The sequence below is a fragment of the Nyctereutes procyonoides genome, unplaced genomic scaffold (assembly GCF_905146905.1).
Source record: "Nyctereutes procyonoides isolate TBG_1078 unplaced genomic scaffold, NYPRO_anot_genome, whole genome shotgun sequence".
Classification (NCBI taxonomy): Eukaryota; Metazoa; Chordata; class Mammalia; order Carnivora; family Canidae; genus Nyctereutes; species Nyctereutes procyonoides.
This window is the reverse complement of record NW_026575034.1, coordinates 6,734,658-6,754,725: the sequence shown is the minus strand read 5'-3', so window position 1 is coordinate 6,754,725 and position 20,068 is coordinate 6,734,658. Positions and strand designations below refer to the sequence as shown.

The 20,068-nt window shown below is 43.6% G+C and overlaps 1 protein-coding gene across 1 annotated transcript in view; it reads left to right on the top strand.

The window, feature by feature from the left end:
- The first annotated feature begins 1,318 nt into the window (after positions 1-1,318).
- SLC17A6 (solute carrier family 17 member 6) overlaps positions 1,319-20,068 on the top strand; it is a 38,033-nt gene continuing 19,283 nt past the window's right edge. The window contains exons 1-3 of the mRNA XM_055317965.1: positions 1,319-1,404; positions 3,986-4,238; positions 5,691-5,809. Coding sequence (XP_055173940.1) covers positions 1,319-1,404; positions 3,986-4,238; positions 5,691-5,809 — 458 coding nt within the window. The remainder of the gene's footprint in view (positions 1,405-3,985; positions 4,239-5,690; positions 5,810-20,068) is intronic.

Below are 20,068 nucleotides of genomic sequence, written 5' to 3'. Positions count from 1 at the left end.
CTCCTCTTTTCTTTCTCTTTCTCTCCCCTCCCTTCCTGCCTTGCTCCTCTCTTTCTTCCCCTTCCTTCCTTCTTATCAGAAATTAAGACACGATACATGAACAATATAATTATGCATTCTGTGTACATATGTTCTCTATCCAAGGGAGCCCAAGTGCCGCAGAATTCCAGAAACACAAATGCGATATGTTGTAAGCTTCCTTCCCTGAAACACACACACACACACACATACACACACACACACACACACACACACACACACGCTGTCAGGGCTGGCGGTAGCGCGCTGAGCAGAATGTAGGAGACTGAGGAGTAACTTGTCAATTTTTAATCAAGCCTTCCTCCCTCGAAGAGCCAAATGCACCCAGCCTCTCTGCAAACTCTGGCGATGATGACAGGCTTGGTTTCCATAGCATCCATTCCTGGAGATGCCCACAGGGGTCCTTGGTCAGGGCGATCCACCCAGCTCCCCTAGAAAGTTGGCCACCTGGACAGCCAGCAGCAGCTTTGCGTCTCCGGGAAACTTACTCTGTCCGTGGTGCTGAACGGTGCGGCCGCCACGCGCTGGCCCGCGCTGCCCGCCGCGCTCGGGAGAGCATCCCTGCCGCTGCCCGCCCCAGAACTGTGTATCCGCTATTTACTCACGTCCTCAAAGAGCAGCAAGCTTTCTCCATCTTAATTCGACACAACCGCAGAGCAGAGTTGCGCCGGCGTGATGGGAGGAGATCACCGGGCAAGAAGGAAAAACTAACAGCAGCATTGCTCACCTGAGACCTCAGATGCTCCCAGGAGTTTTGGAAGCGCTCTGCTCCCTACAGCAAAGACACCATTAAAAAAAAAAAAAAAAACTACTATTCTTCTGATTCTGCTTTTACACAAAGATTCTGTGATATGTCTGCTCCTCCGTTTAAAAGCCAGAAGATTTGACAGCAATCAGGTTTTCAGAAACCGGGAATTTGCATTGTTTTTCAGTGGACTGACTTCCAGGACAAGGACTCCTCTGCACCCGCCCAAATACCAAGGCACTGGTGCGCCCTTTGCCACCGGATCCTCCCCTTCCAATGAGACTTTCTGATTGTGTCTACCAACTCTCCTATTAGGAAACCCGTGGGTTGCATGCAGCTATTCTGTTGTATTCTCTTTCTCACTCCCTCCCCTCTCTCACTCACACTCTTGCTGGAGGCACACCAGTACCGTTCTGCCGAGGAGGAGAAAAAGCCCACAACTACCTAAAGCGATTAAGACAATATGCGCAACTCTCGCCTTTCTTAGCGATCACTATTTAAATCTGGCGAGAGCCAACACCAGTCTTTTCAAGAATGGAGTCGGTAAAACAAAGGATTTTGACCCCAGGAAAAGAGGGGCTAAAGAATTTTGCTGGAAAATCCCTTGGCCAGATCTACAGGTAAGAGAAAGCAAACCCATGTTTGCCTGGGGCTCAGCATGAAAAAAATCTGCAGGGCTATTTCCGTAAACCCTGGCTGCTTTGAGAGATTGTAATATGATCGGAAAGTCTTTGTTGTTGTTGTTGTTGTTGTTGTTGTTGTTGTTGCTCATTGCTCAAGCAGGGCTGCTCTGGAAACCTGCTTATTAATTCAGGAATGTTGCACTAAATGAACCTGTCTGCTTTGTGTGTATGTGTGTGGGGGGGTTTTGTTTTGGTACCTGCAGGTTCTCATCCTTTCTTACCCAGGATTTATCCTCTTTACAATCGAGAAATGATCAGCATCTGTTCAAAGAATCTTTGTTTTGGTGTTTATAGTGACAACAAATTAAATTCCTTTGATGCAAATGAATTTAAAAAAAATACAACCTTCAAAAAATTAACCAAGAAATTCCGAAGAGTAATGGCAGAAGGAAATTTAGATCTCAGCTTCAAAACCACTCAAGTACAGAATCTCCCAGTGGAATCTTCCTTCTGTGCTGAAGGAAGAAGAATCAAAATATATCAATAATTAATAGCTAAAGCGGCTCCTCTCTCAGAACCTAAAACAATGTACATGTATTTTAATTCTTTGACTTCTCCCAGAAGTCTATTTCTTGCCTGTCACAGTGTTTATAAGAAAAGCCATAATAATAACCAGCAAAATGACTTTGAAAGTACTAGAAATGATTTCATTTTGTTAACCTTCCTGTAGTCAATGTAGTAATTATGCTGAAAATTCTACAACTTTAAATCATCTCAAGAATACTACATGAGTACACTTTTCTTAATAATATGAGCAAAATTAAGAAGAGAGGGCAGGGACAGAAGGATAAAACGATTCCAAGAGAGCGCTAATTTTCACATTTGGGATATTGAAGGCTTTAGAAGTGTATAGAAAATGTAAAGAAAATGAGCAATGCACTTCCTAATTTTCCAAATCTCCTTGGATCTGGTGGGCTTCATGTAGGCACCATCATGCACCTATGCGGCAGTAGATACCGCAAGGGCCCTGCAGTCCCGCAGCTGCCCTGGAAAGAGCTGTTCTTTCCCAGCTCAATTGCCATCAGGTGGGGAGTTCAGGTGTCAAGTCTAACTTTGCATACATCAGCTATAAGCCAATGTAAAAAAAAAAATCACATTATTTTTTTTTCTCCCAGAATAAAGAATTTGCCATGTGTTCTGACATTGAGGTTGAACTTAAAAAATAAGAATTAACATGGTTGCAAAAACCTCCATGACCTATCCTCCAGGTGATATTTTGTAGAATTTGGAAGTCTGACATTGTTTTTCTGGTAGCCTCAAATTGCTTGGCAGTCAGCTCCCGACCTGTGCATTCCTGGAATCGATCTTAAAATTTCACTTGCTTTACTCTTGTGTTTGAAAACGATCGTGTGTGAATATATCATTGAAAGGGGCGCACAGGAAAATAAAACTACACGGTGGGTTGAAAAACCTCTGCAAATTGTAAACGGAGAGGTTCTTTGTTTAAATATCGGAAGTATCCGTCTCAAGAGTCCACGACGATTGTCCTCTTCACATTGATTCTCTTCTTCTTCTTTTTTAGTAGACATTTCACGGCTATGTTGTGAACTAGAGCAGCACCCTCAGCTTTTAGTCAAACCATTCCATCACCCCGCTTTCTCCTCCTCCCCTCCCCCTTCCCTCAAGGACGAAACCCTAAAAGGCACTGAATTAGACGGCAGAAATCTTGTGAAACACTATGCAAATTAAAAAAAAAAAAAACCAACCCAACAACAACCACAAAACAAAGCATGAACGTGGGCTCTACTTTTGGTGGAACGCCTTACCAGAGTCGATTTTGGGGGAGCACGTTTGTGTGTCTGGGAGTCGCATTTGACGCCTTTGGAAACCTGCCCGTGACATTTTTCGCTGTTTGTAACCGAGATAGTAATGACGCAAGGTTGTGAATGATTAATTATTCATGTTCTGGCAGCGGGAAGCTTAGGTGTCGGCCATATGCTGCGGAGGCCTTTGTTCCAAACTCGAGGAACAGGGAGAGGGAAGTAAGGCAGGTGACGGGAGGGCGGACGTCGGTCGGCACCCGGGCCTGGAGCAAGGCGCTGGGTCCCTCGGGGTCGGCGCCCAGCGGCGGGGCGGGGCGGGGCGGGCGCGCGTCCCTAACCCGCACAGCTGCAGCCTGCGGGGCACCAAGGGCCCCGGGGTCCAGCCGCCTTCGCTGGGGGGCGAGGCGCTGCGGGCGGGGGGCGTCCACCCCGGGGCCCACCTGGCGCCGCTCCCCGTTTCCCCAACAAGCTACAGACCCCGCGGGAAAGTTAGGCCTGTGTGGGCGAATGCAGGCGCTGCGGGACGGATCCCGAGGCAATGGGGGCGCGGGGGGGGGGCGCCCCCAGCCAGGTGGTGTTAAAGTTGAAGACGTGCAAGGAGGGGGCCTGGCAGGAGGCTGGAGAGCCGGGGAGGTCCCGAAGCCGGGTGGCGCCCTGGCACCCCAAGCCCCGAAGGAGGACCCTGCCAGGTCCTGGGCGTCGGGGGCTGCCTAACCCGCGCATCCTTGCCCCCCGCCCCCCGCTCTGCCGCGCAGGGTGCTGGAGAAGAAGCAGGACACCGGGGAGACCATCGAGCTGACGGAGGATGGGAAGCCCCTCGAGGTGCCGGAGAAGAAGGCTCCGCTGTGCGACTGCACCTGCTTCGGCCTGCCGCGCCGCTACATCATCGCCATCATGAGCGGCCTGGGCTTCTGCATCTCCTTCGGCATCCGCTGCAACCTGGGCGTGGCCATCGTGGACATGGTCAACAACAGCACCATCCACCGCGGGGGCAAGGTCATCAAGGAGGTGGGCAGCCGCGGCACCCGCCTGAGCCCCAGCGTCCCCACCGCCCCCGCCGGCGCCGCCCTCCTAGGACAGGGACCTCTGCGCTTCTGCTCCCCGGGCCTTCCTCTGCGCACCTGCCAGGTGCAAAACAGCATCGAGCTCCCTATATATATATATATATATATTTTTTTTCCTTTCCTTTCTGAAGAATGACTTCATACGAGAAGTCGCCTAATTAATGTCCGCTGAGTGTCAATCGGAATCTTTTCCGGTCACCCGCAGGAGGAGGGCTGCGTGTCAGTAATGATGGGGTCCCTCTGGTGTCCTCCAATTCCGGCCAAACATTCCCAGTAATAAAAAAAAAAAAAAAAAAAAAAAAAAAAAAAAACGAAACAAATCCAAAATCAAACCAACGGGGAGCCTAAGGGCTTTGAGGAGTGGGCCACCGGGGTCCCAGGCCCGCCCCCTCCTGATGGCTGTGCGGAGGGGCCCTGGGGACAGGAGACTCAGACCTAAGAGCCACCGACACCTGTGCGGCTCGCTCCCCGCTCGGGCCGGGCGAGCTGCTGCAGGGCAGAGCCAGGGTGCCGGGGGCGGGGGGTGTATTTGGGGACGGCCGGGGCCGAGGAGACACCCCCGCCTCTGCAAAGTGCGTTTGGTTTCAAAATAGGAATCAAAGGGAGCAACGCGCTCCTCAGCTGCCCAGGCGAGCTCAGCGCTCCTGGGCCTTTGGGGCACCGGCAGCGAAGGTTCTATCCGGGCGGCGCGGGCTGGCGGGGGGGGGGGGAGGGGGGGGAGGGGTCAGGCCTTGGGCTTCGGACACTGTAGGGCCCCCCCCCGGACCTTCCCGTCCCCACTGGCCGCTCCCACCCTCCGCCAGGTCCCCGGGCGACCCAGGTCTCTGCGGCCTGCACTCGTCCCCAATCTGCAGGGACGATGCTTTTTCCTCTGGCTCCTCCGACGTCCTCACCTTCCGTCCCAAGGGCCCCACGTTCCTTTCTCAGCATCGCCCTGCTTGGATTTCATTCTGGAAACGACCTCAGCTGCTGCCTTAGTGCTGGCGGGCCTTAGCCAAAGGGACCCGGGGTCAGGGGTCCCCGCCCGCAGCCCGCAGCCCGCAGCCCGCAGTCCGCAGGCGACTGTCTCCTCGGAGGGCCCTAACCTCCACACCTGGAGCTCAGAGGGGAGGCTCCTGCCTCGGGGTGATCGCACCCGCCTGATGGGGAGGAGGGAGCTGGGGGAGCAAGGCCAGGGCCCAGCTCCCTCCTTAACTGCCAGACGTTTCCAACAAGCAGTTCAAAGCAGCGTGTCTCCCTCTACAAGAAGGTCTACGTTCAATTCTGTTAGAAAACGAAAAGTCGGCCACCCCCACCTGGGGAGCGCGGGGGGCACCCCGGGGCGCCAGGGGCCCCGCCTGGGGTCTGCGGCCCGAGCACTGACGATGCTCTTTCCCTCCCCTCCCCTCCCCCCCAGAAAGCCAAATTCAACTGGGACCCGGAAACCGTGGGGATGATCCACGGGTCCTTCTTTTGGGGCTACATCATCACCCAGATCCCGGGCGGCTACATCGCGTCTCGGCTGGCGGCCAACAGGTAAGGGCGCTCGGGCTGGCGCCTCGGGAGGGGCGGGCAGGGACTCCCCGCGGGGCCGGCACTGGCAGGTGCCTCCTCGCAGAATCAGGCCCCCAGGGCGCGGGGAGGGGCCAGACGGGCCGCGGGGCTGGGCGCACAGGGGCGCGGGGGTGCGCGGCGGGGGGGGGGTGACACCTGCGGCTCTGGCCAGAGCATCCCTCCGGCCCCGGCTCCTCCGACGCGGGCCCCGGAGCCGCCTGCACAGTGCTCGGTGCTCGGGGTCTGGAGGACACGCTTCCAGGGGGGCAGCGGGATCTCGGGGGCGCGGGCGGGGCGAGTCCACCTGCTGCTGAGCCAATGGGTGGGGCGGGGGTGGGGCCCGACCCCGCGGCGCCCTGAGGCCTCCAGCCACGCAGCCCAGGTCCCAGCAAAGCTCCGGGAAAGCCGCCGGGGTCACCTGAGGAGACACCCCCGGAGAGGGGGCGTGAGGACGCAGGGGGTGCGGAGCTCTAGGAGCACACCTGGCCACTGCAGGAGGAGGGGCGGCTGTAGTGGCTTCACTCTGTATATATGAAGATAAATAAAACTAAATTAATCTTCCTTAAGTCTGAAGGATAAAACTGAGAGAACGCCCGCACTCCCCTTTTCAAGTGTTGCTTCATAGAGACCCCCCCCAAGACTTGGGGTCTTTCTTCAGACTTTGTACCTGTGACTTCACCTCTCTCGCCCCCTCCAAAGCCGGATATTCCGGGGAAGGGATCTTGACCTGGGCACCTCTCTCCTCTTTGCTTTTTGTAAACTGGTCCCTCCTCATTTCTCAGTAAAATCTCCGAGGAGGCCTCTTTCAGTGGCTTTTGTCATCTAGGATCCCTTTCACCAGCGGTGACTTCCTGCTCAAGATGTTTCCGCCCTCTCCTGTCCAAAGCCCAGGGAAGAATTCTTGCAAGTTTATTTTAGGCTTCAGAATCCTTGGGCCAGGATTTTTAGACAGTCCTTCAAAATGACAAAAGAAGAGAGTAAAAGATTAGGAACGGTGCCTTTTGAATATCATCTTTCCCCTGACATCATGATGGTTTGTACTCAGAGCCAACAGGAGACAAACTATTCTTTTAAAAAAAAAAAGGAGTTAGCTTAAAATGAAAATCATTAAACTCTTTAGAGAAGCCAATTCTATGGATGGGATAACTCAAATAAAGGGAAATATTTCCTTGAATAGTCCTGGTAATGAACATGTTACACTTTTGGCTGTCATATCCCTAAGGCATAAGGTCGAGTTGAGTTTTTTCTCTTCAAATTATTTTCTAAAACAAAATAAACTTCCCAGAAAGATAGTCCAGATATATGTATATGAACTATTTTCACTTCAGGGGAAAACAAGCAACAATTCACACACACACACACACACACACACAAATGATATAGGAAACTATGTAATGTGAAATGAAAGGATAGCGGCTGTGCCTTTAAGTTTGTTTGTTTTTTTTTTTTTTTTTTTTTTTCCAGTCAAAACCCTCAGCTTGCCAATTGTTAAAATGCTAACATTTTCCTGCCAGGAAAAAACACCAGGGATGCCCCAGCTTTTCCTTCTTTGTAACACTAGGAGGTCAGTAAACAGGTTTTCCTGGCTTTAAAAAAAAAAAAAAAAGCAAGCTCCTCTCTATCATTTGTATTATGTTTAATAAAGACTGATGCTAACTCAGGTTCTGATATATTTGGTAGATTTTCCTTAAAGGAAAAAAGTGTGAACTTTAGAAGTCATATTTGGATCTGAATTCACCTTACCTTTATATAGATATTCAAGAGAGGGAAACTTAATGTTTTCAATGTCTTGTGTTCTCTAAGACTGAGAAAACTACAATTTATTATAAAATTTGACAGCATATAGAAAATATAGACTAACTTCCTTATCAGATCTTAGCGCGTTGACATATTTGCTCCATTTAAAAGAATATAATAAAACATTACAAATACAAGGCACAAATGCCTCCTGTGAAGACAGGTTTGAGAAATATATGATATTCCTTTTTCTCATGATGAAAGTATCATATCCTAAGAAAAATATAATAAAAATAGAATATAATAAAAATCATAAATTATACAGAGACCCTATTGCTAACATGTTGGTAAATATCCAAATAGCCCTATGTATGCTATCTAGAATTTTATCTTAGAACTTTTTTTTTATTAACATAAAATCGGAGAGATTTTTAGAATTGGTTTGAAAGTTACACATTTCCTATTACGATCGTTTTTCAAAAACAGTAAAAGCAACATACAAGACCAGTTTTCCACCTGCAAATATTGTGTGCCCATTCAAATAAACTTCTCCCTGTAGATCATCTAATCATAGAACAATATTTCCCTTGGGTGGGGTACTGGGGACAGATTCCTTTCCCTCTAGGTGTAAAAAAAAGCTCACTTTGGAAAGTGTTTGCCATCACAGGTATGGGAGGAAGCGGAGTAGAGGAACTGAGGTGTGTGGAGACTGCTCCTCTAGAGAGAAGGGCTCCTGGATACACCTCCGGGCTCCTGTCTCAATGAAAAACCATTGGCAACGATGTGGCTTCTCTATTTTATGCTTTCAGCAAAAGCAGCTGAACCCTTGGTCAGAATACAGATCCTTGGTCCCTTTTCTGGTCAGATTTTAAGTATTCTTGTTTTCCTCCTCATTGAGGGGAAAAAAATGGGGAGTCACGGGGAGAGAAATCTCAGTCCCAGAGGAGGACCCTTGCATCATTTTTTCCTTTGTCTTTTCTTAAAGGGCTATTGCATATTGTGAGCAGGAGAATTTAGTTACCTCCCTGGAGGGCTTTGGGATGAGGAGTCAAGGAAGATTCCTGACAAAATCTGCAGTGTTTTTAGATGAGAACAGATTTACTCCAGTGATAACAATGTGTTGGGGCAGATCAATGGTGTCTTTAAACAGGACCGGACAATGGGCTTATAATAGTAGATAATTACACATGTGAAATAGCTAAGGATTATTTTTACCTTGCATTTAGACTGATGAGGGACCTAGGCAAGTATTTAACAGGAGAAACAACAGAATTTTTGCAAAGGGCCTAACGAAAGATGGTCAGATTTACCAAAGGATATTTGGTCAACCTTATGTTTTTAATGGACTATATTGTCTTCATAAGACTATTCTTCCTTCTGTCTAGGTGTCAATATTATATAAACCCTTTTTAAAAATTTTCCCCATTCTGCTCATGCTTCCTTGATCTGCCAATGCTGATTTAGTTTTTTACAGGCTCTTCTTGCCAGCTGTCACATCAGAATTTTAATTATTTATCTTTTTGTTTTGTCCAATTAAGTGTAAGCTCCTTGAGAGCAGGTGGTTGTATCTACGCTGTTTTCATGGTTGTACCCTAGCGTCACAGAGAGCCTGGCCCAAGACAGGTATTTGTTGAATAAATAAAATGAACACCCCCAACAAAGCATTTGGGCTTTTTAAAAAGAACCTAGAGCAGAGTGTTTAAGAGACAGGTTCTAAAGACCAACTATGTGGATTCAGACTCTTGAATGTAGTACTTAATCACTGAATGCTATAAAACATTATTTAACTCCTCTGAACTTCAGTTTATGTTTCTGGAAGAGGGGACTAATCAAACTACCTATTTGATATGAGTATCATGGCAGCTAAATAAGAGAATACATGTGAAGTTCTTACAAGTGCCTGGCCCTCATTAGTTATTGGCTGTTATCATTTATTATTAATAAGGTCCTAAATTCAGAAAAAAAATGAAAGAATGAATAACGTCTTGAGGCCATTCAATATTCCTTATGTTTAAGTCGGTCTTTGCTATTAGTAATACAAAAGGATTATTTCTACTGTGATTAAAAATGCAAATTGGATTTCTAGCTTGAACATTATTTTCCCATACACATTATTTACACATTATTGTTCAAAATAATAACAAATGCCTTAAGTCTCATTTGAAGGACTGTCTTAGCAAAGCTTTTTAGCCAAGGGTAAAGAGAGTGCTAGTGATTTAGTGCTTTCAGTCTTTGAATTCTAGTCAGGCACCAGAAAAACACTTAGAGAAATCCATTTTAAGTTTGAGATTAGACTTCTCTGTTGAAAGTCATAGTTTATTTCCCTCTACTCTTCTCGTTAATTTAAAAAGGGTTTAATTGCTGGTACCGCATTTTGTCTTTTCGGGTATTTCTTGGGTTTCTAACTTGATTTTTGCTAAAGTAAAACAAAAAGAAATAGTTCTTTATTTGCATAAGAGATTGAGGATCCTGTGTCTGTAGCACGTGGTGAAATTCAGCTAACAGAAAAAAAAAAGTCCCTATTAGAGAAAGATAAGATTCATCTAATCCAATCTTCTCACTTAGGGACCAGGAAAGGAACTAGAGAGTCAGGGAGGTGGTGACTTGCCCAAGATCACAAAGAGATTGGCACCAAAACTCAGATATCCAGTAATGCATGACCTCAGGTTATCTCTACACTGAAATTTAATATCTCTGCGTGAAACTACGTGCTTCACGGCGAAGTTCACTTTCAGCAGTGAGCTGAACCATCTGCTCTCTCAATGAGTGCCTACAATCCATCATGCCCCAAATCCAGGACAAAAATCCAAGAATTAGAAAGAGAAGCCTTTAGCTGGCCCAAGGGATCCTTCGGTTTTGGTGGCAGGAGAAACATACTGTATTTTTTGTGTGTGTGTAGGCAGGGACTCCTAAATGATTTGGCTTCAGGAATGATTCTGTTCCCTTCTCTACAAGACACAAAAACCCAAACATGATAATGACTTAGACATATAGTGTGATTTTTCTACAGGAGAAAATGTGGAATTTAGAACTTTTTCTCCCAACCTACTGGTGTGGTCTCCTGCAGGATTTCAGAGATTTGAGCATCACTGGGCAGAGGTGTGGGTGGGTAGGTAGTTGAGGTGGTTCAGACCTTTTGTCTGCAAAAAAGAAGAAATTAAAAAGAAGAAGAAGAAGAAGAAGAAGAAGAAGAAGAAGAAGAAGAAGAAGAAGAAGAAGAAGAAATTCTTCCTTGGGATTTTGATACAACTCAATTCATACCACCATCATGAGAGAGAGAGAGAGAGAGAGAGAGAGAGAGTAGTTTATACTTAAAAAAAGGCAATAAATTCAAATGCATGGATTTTAAAACAAGTAATGTGACTTTGCATTTATAAAAATGAAATGGAGTATACTTTAGGTAAATACTCTGGCCTTCCTGTTTCTGAAAAATTCTCCTGTCAGAGGGATTTTTCAGAAAGAGAGGGATGAAGATATTTTAAACATAACATCTTCATATTTTAAGCCCAGAAAGGAACATTTTTTCCTGGTGTTATTCTCTTCCCTTCACAGAAATAAAACAATGAAGATGCGCTTTATTTATTGGAATAAGCTTTGGAAATGAATTCTTAAGTGACGTTACTAAACACAAATGCAAACATTATCTCTATCTATCATCTATCTATCTATCTATCTATCTATCTATCTATCTATCTATCATCTATTATCTATTGCTCATTTACTTATCCATTGCAGCATCTATCGCAAGCAGAGGTTCCTTAACCCTTCCAGTGAGAAACATTTGCAAATTCCTTTTGTCTGAGAAAATAATTCAGACTGGGAACAGAAAGCTGCGGCAAGAGACCACCGTCCTGCTGCGGTGGAAATGGTTTCTCACCATCCAGTCCTGTAGGGCCAGAGGTGACTGTTTCACTCATCTGGCAGCCTATCGGATATCCACCGCCTCCTCATTGTGGGTTCTATGCCTTAGGTGTCTGGGACTGTGCTGAAGAGACCTTCCTGTTTTCCAACAAAAGAAAATACCCTTTCCACAAGATGAATAAATGGATTGAGAGGGGGAGGGGTCCCCAAGGGCTTGCACGTGGTTTGCTGACAGGAGCTTCTCTTTCCTTCCATCCTCCTCTCCTCTCACCCTTTACTAGCTCTGGCTTCCCCTGTGGCCGCCACATCCAACTACTGCAGTGCAGAGGCAGCCTGGGGGGGGGGGGGGGCGTGATTCTGAGGGAGGAGAGTCAGGTGGGCAGCTGGTACAATGATTCTCCCGCTGCCATATGCCACTGTTGGGGCTGTCTAATTTCTCTGTCATGAGTGATGAAGTCATTTTTACAACTTAATGATGTACCAAGGGACCCAGAGGGCTGGCTTGTGCCTGTGTATTCCTTTTAAAATATGGGAATGGGGCATCAGATGTGACAAAGGGAGGCGCCTGAGCCCTGATTTGATTAGATTAAATAGATTAAACAGCCTGCATCAGTCTATTCCTACAGACCCTCTAGGACAGGATTAGTGCCACACCTGGGGTGAGGAACACTAGTTCCCTGTTAATTGACAAGCCATCGTCCAAATGGAAATGGTTTGATTGATTTGGGGAAAATGAATATCATCTGCAGAAGTGACAGGTCACCAGTGTTCCTGTCACCTCCAGCAGGCAAAGCCTTTTGGGGTGGGCTTGGTAGCTGAGGGTGTTCGTGGTTCCGGGTCATAGAGAAATATGACTGAGAATTTCACAGCTAACTCACCCTGGACCACACCAAATGTTAATCATAAGTCAGGGTGCGATGCAGGTTTTCAGCAATTACATTTGCTTTTCCAAACATTTCTGTAGCAGGGACACTATATGCTTCTCCCTTTTGGTATTCTGTTTACTAATATAGAGCATCCTACCACACCTACACACACATACACACACCCCTGTTCTTGAAGTTACTCTACTTAAGAGAATATAGTAATTTCACACTGGAAGACTAGAACACACACACACACACACACACACACACACAGAGAGAGAGAGAGAGAGAGAGAGAGAGAGAGTAACAAGTAGAGGAAAAACAAGTTGAAATTAGGTTTTAACTTGAAAATAAGCAAATTGAATTCATTTTAGTATTTCATTTGCTGCAGTAGAAATCATGAGGAAAACAACAATTTTAAGTAGCTTTCAAGTGGTTTATCATTTTGAAAAGCAATCTTAATAAGCAAATGGCCCTTATTCTATTTCACAGAGATTATGATGTTCCCTGAGAAATGGAGAACACCCATCAGTTTTTCATCCTCTTCCTAAGGCATTTGAAATGTTAAGATTTTTCACATTTAGTTTGCATGGGTTTTTTTTTTTTTTTGCCTTTTTTTTTCCCCTGGTGCAATTACTGACACTCATCTCTGACTTATATTTATACATGTGGGTTTTTCAGGTGGAACTCTAGCTGCCAGTTAGAAGGAGAAGGACATTAGGCAAAAAGAAATATCATTGCTAGTAGAGATGCAACTTACTCTGGGGGACTTCAACTTTGGCAAAATTTATTTAATTAATAACTACATGGCTTGATTATTCAGTGAAAGAAATGGTTTAGTTTACTTTATTGCTGAAAAATTTTGTGTAATTCAGCTAGAATTTTCATTGATGGTTTATTTTTATATGTGGTGCTGATATGAATATATTGCCTGATGTTATACATGCTGATATAAACACTGCCTTGTATTTTAGAGAACTTAGATTTATAATTTAGAAAGTAAAAATATATATATATTAAAAATAGGCAAATATTTACTTGGGGAGATTTGTTTCTAGAAAATGTTTTTTTTTTAATGTAAAGTATAATATTTCTCTATTTACCTATCCATTATTCACCTTTACTTGGAATAAGTGGTGATCAGACCATAAGTGAGCATCTTAACTGACATGAATTATAAAACAAACAACAACACAAAACCCAGAATATAAACCAGAAGTCAACTTAATTTTACAAATGTGCAATTGGTTACCTATATTGAATAGAGTCTTAAATTTCTATTCTAAATCAGCATTCATGAAAACACTCTCAAATAAACTACATTATTATTTGTCTGCCATTAAATTTAGCATTCGGCCTATTGAGAAACATTGAAAATGTACCTGAGGAAATCCACAGTGAAATTTCAAAAGACAATTAAGATTGTAAAAATGAACCTAAAAAGCAGCATTGATGCTCTTCTTAGTTCTACTGAAGTCAAGCAGTGACATGATTACTTAATTTATATGATGGAGTAAAGGACAGCCTTCTCCTTCTCTGTAGCTAAAAAGAGTTTAGAAATCTAGCTTTTAGATCAAAATGGGGAAAAACAAAGCCAGCTCAACTGAATGGAAACATAGAAGAGCTACTCTAACCAGGCACAGTGGAGAGGGGTGAGTGAGTATCAGAAAGCTTTTCAATCAATGTGAAGTAGATCATTCAGGGATAACATTTCTACCTCTCCCTAAAGAGTACATTTGTATTGGGGTGGGAAGAGAGAGGATATGAGTTGTAAATTGTTTTTGTAATTGCCTTAGTTCCCCATTTCAGGAGACAGATGAAATTAGACAGATTCATTTACAAGACTAAATATATGTTATCACTACACTTTTTACATACGTCATATTTCTTCTTCATAAATACTCTGTAAGGCAGACATTCTTAACATTTGTTTTATTGATGAGAGAACTGAAGGCAAAATAGCAGTTATTTTCCCAAAGATCACTAGCTGATAATAGGAAAAGCTGGGGTATCAACCCCAGTGTATCTGATTTCAAAAGATGTGCTTATTTATTAAACACATTTCTCCTTTTAAAAAAAAAAAAACACATTTCTCCTATAAAAAAAAAACTTTAGTGTGTGTTCTTTAAAACATTTATTTTACAGTTTCTTAAAAAAATTCACTGTATTATTTAGTGCTAGGCTAGGCTCATAGGGAAGAACATGGCTGTGGAATAATTTAAAACATTTTTTCACGATTCTGGTTTTTAGACAAGCCTTCTAATCAGAATAAACTTGGAAACCTATTATGGTAGAGATTGCTTTCAGGGCAGCAGTGCTATGAAATGCAATTGTGTGTCAGTGTTGAAACCAGTGCTAGAGATAATGAAATTCACAAGAATATTAAATATTTCTTGGTATATAATCTATTTCCTTCTGTTGCGATATCAAAAATATATTCAATGCGTATGTTTGTTTATTTGTTTGTTTTGGTTGACATCAGGCCAAATGAAATGAATGACTGTCAAGCATAATACAATATACATGATGACATTAAATATTGATAAATGGTGGGATTCTTTAAGAGGACAATATGTCATCTCTGAAGCAGTACCGCCTAATTTAGTTTTGAAAGCAGAGCTTTAGCGACAGTGGTTTCAAAGGCTGATGAGGATGCTGTGATAAACAGAGAACGTAAATGGCAGTCGGTTTCAGAAGATTCTACAGTGTTGTTGGGAAGACAAGGATGAGGCCAGACTGGGCCACGTACTTGAACTCAGCAACTATCTCAAGTGAGGATTTGATAAATATCCACAAGAATACTCTAAATTCTAGTCCATAGCCTCCATCCTACAGTTATTCTATGAGAGTAACTCAGCTTCTTAGGATTTTTAGGATACCCAGAACAGCAGTTCATCTCTACTAAAAGCTCAAGAACAAAGAAATGATCAGTCGATTGAAAAAGATATCGGGATAACAAAGGTTCAAAGAAGAAAGATCTGTTATCACCCACATATACCTCAGAAAGGGAAGTTATCATTGCCTTCTGTTTTAAAGTCTTCAAACAAAAGTAACTGGGTAGCCATTTCCTAAGAGCATGTCATGTATAAAGCATTCTGATAGCAACATAGGGTTTGAAAACATGAAATAAAGACCCAGACTGTCTTCCCCAAGAGGCACAAACAATGCAGGGTTAGGGGAATATGTGACGTCTTGAATTAAGTCTTATAAAAGCAATCTACAGTGCTTGAGGAGTATCTGAGAGACGTGATTAGCTGAAAAAAGAGGTGTGCGTGCGTGTGTGTGTGTGTGTGGCGGGGGGGAGGTATTAGGGATAAGGGTGGAGGAAAAGCTATTACCAAGACACATATAATTCATTTGGATGATGCCTGTCCATGTAAAAAAAAATATTTTGTTTCCTGCCAGGTATTTTAGATTGTCTATTGAGGCACAGATTGGGAGCCCGATGCAGTGCAATCCACTCTGTAGGCCTTCGGACTGGGAGATAGAATTTTTTCTCTATGTCTTCATGCACTTTAAGCTGATAGGATTTCAAGATGACATGAAACAACTCTGAATCCATTGTTGCAGAAACAATACTATTTAACCAGGACAAAAGCACTCTGGGAAAAAAAAGGGGGGGGGCAAAGAAGAATTCTCTGAAAACTCTAAGGAATGTTGGGAAATTCCTGTATAGTGATAGCTGATATTTATAAACCATTTACTCTGAACCAGACACTGTCCCCTTTCATAACTAATTCGTTTAATCTTCGTGATAGTCCTTTGAAGTATGAAAACTTACTGCTTCTATTTTACAAATGGAAAAAGTGAGGCTTAGTGAACTTAATAACAGCTTGCTCAACTTTATACCTAGAAGGAAATCAGAGTTGGAATTTGAATTCACACACTGTAACCACAGCTTTTATTCTTAATATTATGTTGTGCTGTTTCTATGTCCCCAGGAGAAATACAGCAGCTGCTCAGTCGATTCGGTCAGTGAGGGCAGTCCAAAAGAGGCCAGAGAACTTCACTTTGGGTCTTGTTTCAACCATCAAATGACAATTTTTTTTTGACAATTTGTTTTGTAAAGGATATCGCCCCTGTTAGCAGGTGTTTCCGTTCCATTCTTGCCCCTCCCCTCTATAAATAAGGGTAAACTCCCTCTTGCAGTGGTGTCTACCTCTGTCCATTTTAGGTTTGTCCCCAGCCCTGCCCCAGATCAGCCCTTGTTATGCTGTCTTGGGGGGAAAATCTAGCATAATACTGCTAAGCCCATGATTCTCAAGTCAGGAAAAGTAACATCAGCGTCACCTGGGACCTAGTTAGAACTGCAGATTCTCAGGTCCTGACACAAACCTACTGAACCAGAAGCTTTGGCACCCAGCAGTGTTTGGACAAACCCTTGAAGGCGATGATAATGAAGGATGAAATCTGAAAAATCAGCATGCTGAACTATTTTGTATTCTGGGACTCCTACTCCATACTTAGTTCTATTTCTTCCATTTCTCTTTTGAAACCTAGACTTGGCTCATAAGGAGAACCTTCCCTAATAAGCTTCTCAGTTTGACTACTTTGAAACATAGGGCAGGAGTAGAATCTTCTTTCACTCCTCACTGCTATCATCCTTATCCAACTTGTTTTTGTCTTCCCAAATTGTTGCCATTTTACCTGCTGCTGCTGGCACTGTGTGAGTACTAGTTCTGCTGCTGTGACAGTAGAGGAGAGCTTAGCGGGAATGTGTCTAGGATCTACAACCAGCCTGAGTAAATGCAAACCATACTTCTCCACTTATATTTATGTGACTGTAGCAAGCTATTTAAACTCACTTGTACTTATTCTATGAAATAATTACAGCAGTAGCTGCAATCCTACAGCAAACTGATCCTATTGTTACTTTAAAATGAGAATCTAGAACAGTGACTGACACACAACACTTCCAGTAACCATTGGTGATTTAGTATTATTTCTACCTGACTGGCTCACATTTATGGATTTATTTTTACGTGTAGGTCACCTTTCAAGTGTATTATTTTTAGCCTCACAGCAACCCTATGACATGTAATACATGAATTTATCATCATTGTACAGATCCTAAAGCCCCTTAAATGTATGCCAGGTGTTCTTCTGGGTGCTTTGCTTGTAATAACATGTAGGTTCTGTTAATATCCTCATTTTGAATGAACTAGGGATGATGGAAGGGGAGGTGGGCGGGGGGTGGGGGTGACTGGGTGATGGGCACTGAGGTGGGCACTTGACAGGATGAGCACTGGGTGTTATAGTATATGTTGGCAAATTGAACACCAATAAAAAATAAATTTATAAAAAAATCCTATTTGAAGTGTAGTTAGTTAAACAAACTACTCAAGCTCATTCGAGTAATAGATGACAGAAATGAACTTTGAAGCCAGGCAGTCTCGTCTTAGAAGCCATGCTCTTGACCATTATGTGACTCTGCCGTCTTATAGGCAAGGAATCAGAAGCCTAGAGAAGTTCACTAATTTTCAAGTCACATAGTTATTAAGGAACAGAGCTTGGGTCCTATAAAAATTTCTGTACCATAATTATGTTACTTTCTCCCCCTCTACCACCGTTGGTGACTTTGGCACCTTGCTCCTCTGTAAACCATCATCTTGCCTAAATTTACATGGATCTTGATCACTTTCTGTCGCACTGGCCTCACAGATCCCTCTCCCCTTAATTCTAGTAAGCTTCGTGCTTACTTCATTCAGAAGGCTTAATCATTGTTTATCTTCTACAGTCACTCTAAATTGCATTATCTCCTGGGTGCCATGGACTTCCAGACTCTGCTCTTCCCCTCGTTCAATCTGTATTTCCTCAAGTCTTCCTCACACCTTCCTTGTTCATAATCTCACTCTTGGTGGTCTTATTTCTCCTACTCAGGGTACAGGGACCACCATGTCCAGCCATTTTAAATACTGACCTAGTTTCTGACATGGAATGAAATCTTTTGCACTGTCTGAACCTTTGCTGATCCATTTCCTCTTTTTGGAAGTTCTTACTTCTTCCTTTTAACATTCATCTTCCAAGGCCTGGTGTGAAAATATTTCCTGTGAAGGGCTCACTACTTGGTCACTCCAGCTGGACTGGGTCTTTTCCTCCCTTGCTTTTCACTTGTACTTCTGTTATGACCTTTGGCTTAAGTTATTTTTTGCTACTTGTCTTTCCCTTCCTTTCCCCTACCACACCAAGGGCCACCCTATCTTTTCTACTAAGTGCCTAATAGCATCGTACCAATGACAGAGCACAGATTTTCATGTCAGAGAGCCCTGGATTCCAGTCTCCACTTAATGCTTGCTTGTGTCTTGCACAATCATTGTCTCCGACTTCTTATTTGTAAAATGAGAAGAATGTGCGGCTCAGAGAGTAGTTGTGAGGATTAAATGAATTAAGGTAGGTGGAGTGAATATAGTAAGCGCCTTGTAAGCTTTAGCTCTCTTTTCCTCCTCAGCACAGTACCCTACTCTAAATATAGTCTCACAAAGAATTGGAGTGCGAATGCATAAATGAATGTTGAATGAAGTGGCTGCTTTAATTTTGGCTGTGTGTAGCACAGCAAGAAAAAGCTTGAAGGCTTCCTGTACTGAGCAAGAATTTTGATAATCAGAATTTTAATTACTTGGATATTGACTTGGATAACAATGATATGAAATTTTAAAAAGATGAGGTTCTGAAAAATCCCATGGATTTCATTCTTTTTTTTTTTAAAAAAAGGATTTTATTTATTCATTTGAGAGAAGGAGAGAGGGGAAGCATGAGCAGAGGGAGGAGTAGAGGCAGACGGGGAAGCAGACTCCCCACTGAGCAGGGAGCTAGATGTGGGGCTCAATCCCAGGAACCGGAGATCATGACCTAAGCCAAAGGCAGATGCTTAATGGACTGATACATCCAGGTGCCCTACGATGGATTTATTCTTAAATAGAAGAAAAGTCAATGCATTTCTATGATCCAATAGCAACTCATAATGGAAAAGGGATAAGTTGTGTGTCCCACCCCTCTCCCATATGGCCCCCACAACACGCTGTACATACAGATATATCTTAAAGTACACTCATGAGATCGACAGCGACACACAGCCCTCACGCCGCCCCGCTTAAAAGTAGGAAGCATTTAGACATGTCACAAGATTGTATAATTAGAAACACTACTCAGGGCAAGGGTGGAAAATAAACTTTAAGAGTGACCTGTTGGTGTTTTATTTCAGGAATAGTAGGATGAGTTCGGGTAGCTTTGTGAAGATTATTATTTAAATTTACAGTTAGAATTCCGAAACACATTACTAACTGCACGTGTGCATAATCAGATGAAGACCCTAGTGGTAAAACCCACTGGCTTTGGAGTCAGAGAGAATAGATTTGAGCCAAGGCTCTTCTACTTGGAACTGATGAACAATGCGTGCAAGTGATTTCACTTGTCTTGGGTTTAGTTTCTTCGTCTATAAAATGGATGTATGAAAAATATCCATCTCATTTGGTTGTGAAGTGGATTTTATGGCATGTGAAGTGTTTGCATGGTGTCTAGCAAGTTGAAGAAGCACTTACTAGGTTTACGTCTAACTCTACTGAGTACTCAACAAATAGTTCATGACTGATTCGGTTTTGCTGGTGGGTGATTTTGTTCCCCAAGGGAAATGTTGCAATTTTTGTAGACATTTTTAGTTGTTACAACTTGGGGGCAAACACTACTGGCTTCTACTGCGGAAAGGCGATAGGTGCCACTAGACACATAATGCACAGGACAGCATCTCACAACAAAAATTATCCATCCCGAAATATCAGTA